Source organism: Manihot esculenta, chromosome 17, assembly GCF_001659605.2.
Source record: "Manihot esculenta cultivar AM560-2 chromosome 17, M.esculenta_v8, whole genome shotgun sequence".
In the NCBI taxonomy this organism is placed as follows: Eukaryota; Viridiplantae; Streptophyta; class Magnoliopsida; order Malpighiales; family Euphorbiaceae; genus Manihot; species Manihot esculenta.
The window spans coordinates 1,728,835-1,739,815 of NC_035177.2; the positions used below are offsets into that span (position 1 = coordinate 1,728,835).

At 40.9% G+C, this 10,981-nt stretch overlaps 1 protein-coding gene across 1 annotated transcript; it reads left to right on the forward strand.

Annotated features, from left to right (window-relative positions):
* Nucleotides 1–5,246: 5,246 nt before the first annotated feature.
* LOC122722295 lies at nucleotides 5,247–8,956 on the forward strand. Its single transcript, XM_043952765.1, has 6 exons — nucleotides 5,247–5,509; nucleotides 5,583–5,709; nucleotides 5,849–6,088; nucleotides 6,178–6,282; nucleotides 6,368–6,382; nucleotides 8,594–8,956. Exons 1-6 carry the CDS (start codon nucleotides 5,247–5,249, stop codon nucleotides 8,954–8,956), a joined length of 1,113 nt encoding a protein of 370 aa, XP_043808700.1.
* The last annotated feature ends 2,025 nt before the right edge of the window (nucleotides 8,957–10,981 follow it).

The following is a 10,981-nucleotide window of genomic DNA, read 5'->3' on the forward strand; positions in this document are numbered from 1 at the left end:
CATGATGCATGCTCATGCTTTAGGCATTAGAATTTCTTAAAATAAAACATTAAGTTTAGTTCTACTCACCTCCTAGCAGACGCTGACTGACTCTGCAACTGCTACCACTGATGGCCTCCTCGGTCTCTCGGGTCTGATCCTACACAGGTGGACTCGAATGAGGTGCCAAACATACTCTAAACAACTCATAAACAACTCCCCAAAAACCCCTCTAAACATCACTTAAACATGCATGGAAAACACCCAAGAAACGGCTGGACAGGGCACTTTCGGCGGCACCTTCGGCGGCCGAAAGTCCCTTCCAGAGACGAAACTCGGGTAGGTTCGGCGGCAGGTTCGGCGGCCGAAACCCCAGGACAGAAACGAAAGTCCCTCCTTCGGGGGCACGTTCGGCAGCCTAAAGACTGCCTCCCATGCAGGTTCGGCGGCCGAAACTCCTTTCGGCGGCCGAACCTGGTCCCCTCTGGACGACAGGTCCGATTCTGCCAAGCCAAAAACCAAACTCAAAACGCCCCAAATCCTCACATACTCTCTCCCAATCATGCATACTCACTCCCACAAGCATAAAGGAGCATAACCTAACATAAACTCCTCAACACAAACATCACATAACATACATTGGGCATAAAACCCACATAAACCTTAAACATGCATTTCTACCCAAACTCTAACATCAAACTCTATAAAACTTACTTAAAACTTCATTAAACATAAGGTAAAGCAAGGATCTACACTAACCTCTTGAAGATCGAGGGTGGTGCGACCCCTAACTCGGAGGTGTGGAGAATCCAAGCTCCAAAAGCTCCAAGCTCCCAAAACTCCTTTTAAGCTTTAAATCTTCAAACACAAGGGTAGAAATCATGAAAAGCTTGAGAGATGGGTAGAGAAAACACGAAAACGACCAAAGGAAGGCATAAACTCACCTGAGCTCGAGAATGGGGAGAAAACTCACCCATTTCCGATCTGAGGGCCCTTTATAGGTGGCCTGGTCAAAGACCTTCGGCAGCCTAACGTGCCCCCTAAACTCATGCATGTTCGGCGGCCGAACTTGACTTTCGGCGGCCGAACCTTGGCTCGTTCAAACAAGACTTTCGGAGGCCAAAGGCGCTCCCGAAGCCTTTCCATGTTCGGCGGCCGAACTTCACTTTCGGCGGCCGAACCTGGCAATTGCCTCCTTGGTCTTTTCTCTTCAAAACTCAATTCTCTTTCAATTAAAACCCTTAAAATCATTTGAAAATATTTTAGAAAACACATTTTACCCTTCTAGAGAGATCCAACACCCTAGATTCCGCCGGAAGGCAGGAATCCCGATGCCGGATTCTAGCCGGGTATTACAGTTATTGATTGGAAGCATCAATTTATCTTTAGCCTGTTTTCACATTGGTAAGCTGTTGCTATTTTATCTATTCCAGTTGCACCTTTCAGTACCCAGATACGTTAGTCTGGCATTATACAAAATACGACAATTATAGTGTATGTTACGATTACAGATTTCTTATGCACAACACTCAAGCTCGAGCGTTGGTTGATCAACTATCTTCTTCTACCACATATCATATTAGAATATGGAAAAGTGTTTGGTCGCTTTACACTACAAAAATTGAGCAGATCACTAACGGACTTCACCAACGGATTGAAGTCCGTTAGTGATACTAACAGATTCACCGACGGAATATTTGTATCGTATTGTCCATTAACGGATGAAACCATCCGTAAGAAGTCCGTTGGTAAAATGCTAACGGATCTTTTCCCGTTAGAAATCTGTAAGTATCCGTAAGTGAATTTATTATTTATTTAATGTAAACATTTTTTCACTAACGGACTAATAATTCCGTTAGTGAATTGTGGATCCAAATACACAATCCTAAATGAAATCCCTAAATCGTGTGTTTGCCAAATCAAAATCACTCTGAAATCTGAGCTTGCGTCCAACCTCCCGTTCGTTCACTGCCGCCGGCATCCTTCGTCCGCCGCGATCAACGGTCCGCCGCCGTCCACCGCCGACAAGTGCGCCCCTTCTCGGCATCACTGTCCACGAGTGAGCCCGTCTCTCTTACCAGTCTTTCCCTTCTCCACGGACAGTGTCCACGAGTACCCTATCCATCTCTTCATTACCCATTTTTAACACGATATAAATTTATTTGATGTCATTCTTCTTCCATTCTTTAAGTGTGTTAGTTTCCTTGTAATTTTCATCTAGAGTACAAGATGTCTAATTTACTGGACTGCTCTTTGGTTTTAACGAGAAATCCTGCAGTTCAGCTCTCACCTGGTACTGCTCTTCCTCTTCTTCTTCTTCTTCTTCTTCTTCTTTTCTTAGTTGATCTATTTCTACTTCATGGATAACGTCTGGGTTCACAATAGCTTTAATTTCTTAGTTGTCTTGCTAGATTCAGATGTAGGGCTGTAATCGAACCGAGCCGAGCCGAGCTTTGTAAAGCTCAAGCTCGTTTATTAAAAAAGTTTGGAAGCTCGAGTTCGAGCTCGAGCTCGACTCGAGCTCTAATATTTGATTCGAGCTCGGCTCGAGAATTAAATATTATAATCGAGCTCGATTCGAGCTCGACTCGTGAAAGGCTCGTTTGATTTAATAACGAGCCTAATTCGAGCTCGAGCTCGAAAAGCTCGATTAAGAAGCTCGTTAATAAAACTCGAGCTCGAACTCAGAAAGCTCGATTAAGAAACTCGTTAAAAAAGCTCGAGACCGAGCTCAAAATTAAAAAGTTTGATTTGAACTCAAGTTCAGGCTCGAGCTCGAATTAATAATTACACTTTAATCAGTTTTTAATCATCATTAATTTAAATAATATAAAAAAAAGAGAGTGTACATAAAAAAAATTACATAACACAATTTATAACTAAAATAACACAAATAAATATAAATTCAACAACATAATAAAATTAGATTACACACAAAATTTAATATCAAACGAATAAAGTTGATTTCAACTTCCCAACGGTTGAAACAAGCTAATATAATTTAATTATCTTCATAATCATCTTCATGCTTGTTCAATTAGTTAACTTGAATTTCAACTTCAACATCCATATAACCTTAATTAATTATTATTAATATACTTTGATAATTATTATCATCTTTTATATTGTATGCTTAATTATATATAAATTTTTTTTATAATTATACTTTAATTTTAAAATGTATATAATTTTTACAACTCAATTTATCATGTAGTACTATAATTTTAAAGAATACTTATTATAATAATTAATATTAATTATTTGTGATTATACATTAATTTTATGGAATCTTATTATAATAATTATATACAAAAGATTTTTATAATTTAATTTTAAAGAATACTAATTATAATAATTAATCTTAATTATTTGTAATTTTCAATACTATAATTTTCAAGTATTTATAATAGTTTAAATTTTATAACTTTATAGTTATTTTTATTTTTTTAATAATATATGAACTTGTTCATAAATTTATTTAATGAATTAGTTCACCAATTTATTTAAATAATATTACTCACGAGCCTATTTAACGAGCCTGCTCGTGAGCCTTCTCAACGAGCCTGCTCGCGAGCCTTCTCAACGAGCCAGCTCGCGAGCCTTCTCAACGAGCCAGCTTGCGAGCCTAAAAACGAGCCAGCTCGCGAGCTTTAACGAGCCGAATACTATTGAGCTCAAGCTCAGCTCGTTTAAGTGACGAGCCTCAAAATTGAGCTCGAGCTTGGCTCGTTTAAAAAACGAGCCGAACTCGGTCGAGCTTTTATCGAGTCGAGTCTCGAGTAGCTCACGAATAGCTTGGCTCATTTACAGCCCTATTCAGATGACTATAAGTACTTGCTTTTGGAAGATGTTATTAGCATGTTGAGTGAGAGAAGAAGCAATTTTTAACACCATCTGTTTGGTACGAGTATTGTCTATGCTGATTCATGAACTCCGTCAACTTTTAGGGCACTTGCATTGAGTTTGACTTTTGGGTTGTTTGCCAAAGCTAAAGATATTGCATGTGACTTAGCCCCATGAATCTAAGAACTACTCTTTACTTTTGATTTTTAAGTAATCATTGAATGCTCACCTTCTTGAAAAATAATAGAATTCAAGTATAAGTCCAAGTATGGTCCAATCTTTGTTTGGAAATGTTATCCTGGGATATTTGCCTGTTGGGTCATCTTTTTGGTTCCAATTTAATAGATAGAATCTTGTATCTTAAATCAGTAGCTACAAGTACCTTCCCCTTGAAAATTTTAAGGCCCATTGTCTGCACTAAATCATCAAATTATCCAAGCATTCATTTAGATAAACTAAATGTGAAACTTGTATCACCCAAAATCTCGTGACACTGAGGGTAAGAGACTGTACTGGATGTTATGTAATATTGCTCTGCAATATTATTGCTCTTCTGAATTAGAAATAATGGATCTATGCATCCTCATTGCTGTTATAGACATGTAGCCGTGTTTTGCTATTTGAAACCAGAAACTGAGATTTCTTTGGAATGTAATAGCACTTTGCTATCTAAATCATTGCTGGGGAATAAATTTCTTCCAGCATTTGTGAATTTTCTGTCCTTGCAATTCATATTCAGTGTATAACTGATTGTATATAAGTTCAAGGCTTGGTGCATCACTGCTTTGGGCTGTGAATGGGTTCCTTGACAAGTTCGTGCATGTTTAAGGTGCACACTTGAAATTGCACCTGCTGGTGCACTTGAAATTGCACCTGCTGGTGCACTTGGCAAGTGCACCAGCAGGTGCAATTTCTAGCAAATTTGTAAATAAATTCGGCCTCAAAGTCGAGTCAAAAAAAGAGAAAATTTTCATGATATTTAATGGATTTGAATTGATGTTGAATATTCACATGGAATGTCCCATTTTAAAGTTTTCAAAGTTACTCTAGAATTGAATTCTAATTGCATTGTGAAATTTTTTTTATGCATGTGTTTGAATTTACACTAAGTGTGGTTGGATAGGTAGATATTCCAAACATGATGCACTTTTGATATGGATGAACTTTATATTATTTTTGGCAATGACAATTTTTGTTTGTTCACAGATGAGGGGACGTGGAAGGGTTAAGAAGCCCAGAGGACTGGTTCAACTTCCTGCTAGTGCAAGTCAAGAGGACGCGAATACAGATGACGGACAAGAGCATGAGCCGCATTTACCACGGGCATCGACGGGACTTGGGGATACGGAACTTCAAATATGGGTACCACTTGCATCCGGTGTATAGCCATCTCATACAGATCGATCATATACACCAGTTCCACCATGTGCCGATGCACAGCTTCCCCGTCCCCTTCCAGCTCCTCACATCACAGTTTACATCCTCACCACCCTACTGCAGCTCCACGACCAGCGGTATCACATACACATTCACCTCATCCTGCATCCCCTTTTGGTACTGCATTAGCTAGAGGGACAGGATCTGTATCAGCATGTACTCCATCATCTGCTCCAGCATCAGCTGCATCGACCACTGCTGTAGGCGGAACACAGTCATTCCGACAGACTATTTCACTCATTAACAACAAGTAATAATAAATTGTTTATTAATTAAGATTAATTTAAATGTTACCATTTACTTACTCACCATTGTTCATGTAGTTTACATCCGTCGGAGATGTGCAGCCGTAGGATAACTCTGATAGTGAAAGAAAGATTGGTCGAGGAAGGCCACTGTTGGAAGACTGTGCCCAATGAAACTAAGGAGTTTTATTGGCAGGAATTCAAAGTGAAACATAATTATTTAAGCAGTTTGTCATATATTTATGAAATGTTTAATTACTAACTACTCATAAAATGTAATCTTTTTGAAAAAATACTTCATATGGGACCAAGAAATTGACAACTTGGTAAAAATTACATGGCAGAAAAAGGCAGCTGAGCGATACAGGGGCTTAATTTGGGAAATCAGGAAAGGGAAGACGAAGAATCTTGCAACCCCTGATTCTGTTTTGAGGAAGTGGCAGAAAACTTGGAACACTTCTGAATACAAAGAGAAGTGTGAGAAGTTTTCTGCCAATAGGCGCAGTGAGGCTGGAGGGTCAGGATCTAGCATTTCCAGGCACGCATGCGGTTCTGTTTCACAATATACCCACCAGCGGAGGATGGTATTTGTTAAAATTTTTATTTTATAATTATCTTCTTATAAATATTTTGGTTCGATGATAAATACTACAATTCTTATAATTGGTAACAGAGGGAAAGACTAGGCAGAGAACCACATCTTCATGAGCTTTTTGAGGCCACACATAAGAGAAAGGGGACGGAGGAGTTTGTTGATGCGAGGTTAAAAGCTATTTATGTAAGTTAATCTTAAATGTAGTTATTAACAATTTTGATTGACTTAAATTGTTTTACTTATACGTTACTTTAAATTTATAATGCAGGATAAATACGTACATGTAATACCCGGCTAGAGTCCGGCACCGGAATTCTTGTCGTCCGGTGGACTCTGGGATGTCGGAATCCTCTAGAGGGTAGGAGATATGAGTTTCTCACGAATGTTGTGTGGTTTACTGTGTTACAGGTAAATGGAACCAAGTTTTGAGTTGAAATGAACCAAGGCAGAGGAGCCAAGTTCGGCCGCCGAAGATAAGTTCGGCCGCCGAAAGTGCCCAATATTCGGCTTCCGAATTCAGGTTCGGCCCCCGAATGTTGCATGGTTTTGCATGCGATTCGGCAGCCGAAGCTGAGTTGCTTAGCCAGCAGTTTTGTATCCCTTAGTCAGCATTTTGGACAGGTGTTATCACCAGATCATGTCCAGAAGTTGGTCACATCTCCCATGCTTTATCTGCACGCTTTGAGCTGCTCAGGCTAAGGGTTTCACAGGTGTGGAAAGTTTTGAAGGGAAAACAAACTTAGTTTTGAATGTTTTGAAGCAAAAAGCTCCGTTTGTGCGAGTTTGAGAGTTTGAGGAGAGTTGGTCCGTTTTCCTTAGTTCAGAGTGTTCAGCTTCTTGTTACAGGAGGTAAGTAATGCTCTTGACCATGTTTCTATGTTTTCTGAAGGTTTTATGGGAGTTGTGGAGAAAGAGGTGCATGTTTAGGTTTTCCATGGGAGTGTTGCTGATATATGCAGGTATACATGAGTATGTGTTATGTTTGTTTTGTCGTTTGGGGTTATTAGATAGTTTTGGACCCCTGTGACCATATACTTGAGTATATGTGAGTTGAGTAGATGAGGTATGCATGTTTGGAGAGATTGAAGGGAAGGAGGAGATGGTTTGCCGTTGAAGCTGAGTTCTGGATGAACTCAGGTTCGGCAGCCGAAGGTTCATTCGGCCGCCGAACCTCTTGCATGGTGGCTTGGCTGCCACAGCCTGTTTTGCATGTTCGGCTCTGTTTGGGGGGATTCGGCCGCCGAAGGTGCCGCCGAAGGTGCTTGAGTTTCGTCTCTGGAAAGGACATTCGGCCGCCGAACCTGCCGCCGAAAGTGTCCTGTCCAGCTTTCTTTTGCATGCTTTGCATGGATAGTTGAGTGAGTTTAAGGGGAGTCTTGGGGAGAGTTATTTCTACGCTTGTTTGGTCCCTCATTTGAGTCCATCTGTATAGGTACAGACCAGAGGAACCAGAGAGAGCAGCAGTAAGTACTGCGCCAGAGGTTCAGAGCCTGCAGAGTCAGTCAGTCCAGATAGCCAGAGGTGAGTGGAACTAAACGTATGACTTTTAATTTAATTGAACCACAAACTGCTTTTAGCATATCTCATGCATCATGTTTATGCCATAGGTTGATTGCATTAGTATTCACGAATATGTTGCATTGCATCGTTATTTGGTAATGTGAGTGAATGCTGAATGATCCCATAGTCTCAGACAGGAAGTCCAGGAGCCTTTGACTACGCCCTGGCAGGTATAGCGAAGTCCAGGAGCCTTTGACTACGCCCTGGCAGGTATAGCAAAGTCCAGGAGCCTTTGACTACGCCCTGGCAATGGTAAGTACAGAGGTGTTATATACACATATACATATATGACAGGAAGACCAGGTGCTCGATTCTACGCCCTGGCACAGAGTTACTGGGACTATGTGGTGACAGGTTTACTCTTGATGTGGCTTGTCTGTGATATGGTGCATTCCATGAGATCATATTTTACTGAGATGTTTTACTGTTCTACTCACTGAGCTATAGAGCTCATCCCACTCCCTTAACCCCTGTTTTGCAGGTTCAGTGTACAGTGTACAGGGACAGTCCAGCAAAGTACAGGAAAAGTAAAGAGATCTGTAATAGCTTAGAGTGGACATGTAATATTAAAGAGATGTAATAGTTGTTGCTTGACCTAGTGATGTATGTTTTGTACATGATCTGTATATGTATATATGTTTTTCTGTATGTGAAAACCAGGCTTAACAGGTATGAGTTAACCCATCTAGAGCAAGCTCTAGTCAGGGATACAGAGTACAGAGATAGTGCATGCACAGGTTAAGCCTTGGTTCAGAAAAGAGTTTTATTTTCACAGAAAATGTATGATCATGTATGAGGTTTACAGGTACACAGAGAGTATAGCAGGCTTGCTACGGGTTCTGGCGGCCTTAAGCCGACCTGAATCCTAGCGCCGGTGACGGTCCATTTTGGGGTCGTTACAGTACAACTAAAGGAGGCTGCAACACATCAACAGGAGGGAAGCAATGAGCCGACACCCATAAATGAGGCCCAACTGTACTACGAAGCGGTTGGCGGACATAAAAAGAGTCGAGTTTATGGGTTAGGGTCTCAGGCTTCAGCATATTTTCATGAGCCATCTCATTGTTCTGCATCATACACGTCTGCACCCCCAGTGGATCCTCCTACAATTGAAACAATGAACAGGATGCAGAATAAAATTGATCGGCTAGAGACAGAAAATAGTCGAATTACCACAAGGCTGGACGAGTTGCAGACGATTATGCATAGGATGATGGCACAACAGGGTATTGGGACATCCACTCAGACATCTGCTCCTACGGCACCTCCAGCTCCGTCTCCACAGCAGCGGCTGTAACAGCCCGGAAACCGGTACACCTCTTGTAACGGCCCCAAACTGCTCGGCACTAGGATCCAGATCGGCTTAAGGCCGCCGGGACCCGTAGTAAGCCTCTAGACATCCTGAACTCTAGGTATAATCCCATACATGATCAGCATTTTCATAAAAACTTAAGCTTTTTCAGAAAGCCTTTAAACTTTTCTTTATTTCAGCTTGACCTATGTATAGAAACATAGAACTTCATACTAGATGAGTCATCAAGCTAGCTGTAAAAACATATCCGCTTTGGGTCAAGGGTTTGAGACCCTTTCTTCCCTCACGGCCATACATACTTCAAACCATTAAAACATTTTATATAACTTGAAAACATTCTTAAAACATTTCTTTAACTTCCATATTGATCATGCAAAACCAAGGGATTTACCAACACTAGGCAAAGCACAACTCTATACTATACATCTCACATACTTTTCTTAGCTTGGCTCTATCTCTTATAACATACTCATTACTCTTTCCATTCATCATATTCTTTATATACATAAGGACCATACATCAAGTCCATCTATCATGTCCATATATCATCATTATCATCATTATCATCATTATCATCATGTCCACTACTAAGCTAAACAAGCGTACAAAACATACATAGCATTACATAACATATCATCTCTTTAACAACTTCCTTACATAACATCCACTATAACCATAAACATACACATCAAGCCTTACTCAAACATAAACAAAACATAGCTAAGCTATTACAACCAAACATGGCAACCCATGCTTGAACCTCTTCTTTCCCATAGCTCTATCTGACTTACTCTGGCTTACTTACTCTGGCCCTGCCAAAACTGGGGTTAAGGGAATGGGGTGAGCTACAAGAGCCCAGTGAGTAGAAACAGAGAAAACAGTTCATTACTTATGATTTCATTTTATTATTCATTATTTATTTTTATTTTTATTTCATTTTATTTTATTCTTTCTTTTATTTCATGCTTTCATGAAATGCGTCATATCACAACGAATACACATCAAACATTTCTTCCCCTCTTGAGTTCACGCTAGCAATCTCTTCCTCTTGCGGGTGATTTTAGAGGGTTCTCGAAACGTCCTTCCCCTCAGGGTTAGACATGACCCCAACATTCCCTCTGTCAAAACTTGGTCCCGAAGGAGCTCTCATAGGGCTTTCCTACATGTACTTGCCCGGTTGACAAAGACTCATTGACAGACTTGTGGGCTATTGAGGTCGCCTTGGTCCACCCATCACATCATATACACAGCAATTTATGCAATGCGTCATATTCGTGAAACTAGTGCAATCATCCTATTACATATAAACATGATGCATGCATATGCTTTAGGCATTTGAATTCCTTAAAATAAAGATGCATTAGACATTGATTTCTTAAAATAAAAGATTTAGTTAGTTCTACTCACCTCCTGGCAGACGCTGACAGACTCTGCAACTGCTAGCACTACTGGCCTCCTCGGTCCCTCGGGTCCGATCCTACACAGGTGGACTCGAATGAGGTGCCAAACATACTCTAAACAACTCATAAACATACCCCCAAAAACCCCTCTAAACATCACTAAAACATGCATACGAAACACCCAAGAAACGGCTGGACAGGGCACTTTCGGCGGCACCTTCGGCGGCCGAAAGTCCCTTCCAGAGACGAAACTCGGGTAAGTTCGGCGGCAGGTTCGGCGGCCGAAACTCCTGGACAGAAACGAAAGTCCCTCCTTCGGGGGCACGTTCGGCAGCCTAAAGACTGCCTCCCATGCAGGTTCGGCGGCCGAAACTCCTTTCGGCGGCCGAACCTGGTCCCCTCTGGACGACAGGTCCGATTCTGCCAAGCCAAAAACCAAACTCAAATATACCCAAATCCTCACATACTCTCTCCCAATCATGCATACTCACTCCCACAAGCATAAAGGAGCATAAACTAACATAAACTCCTCAACACAAACATCACATAACATACATTGGGTATAAAACCCACATAAACCTTAAACATGCATTTCTACCCAAACTCAACC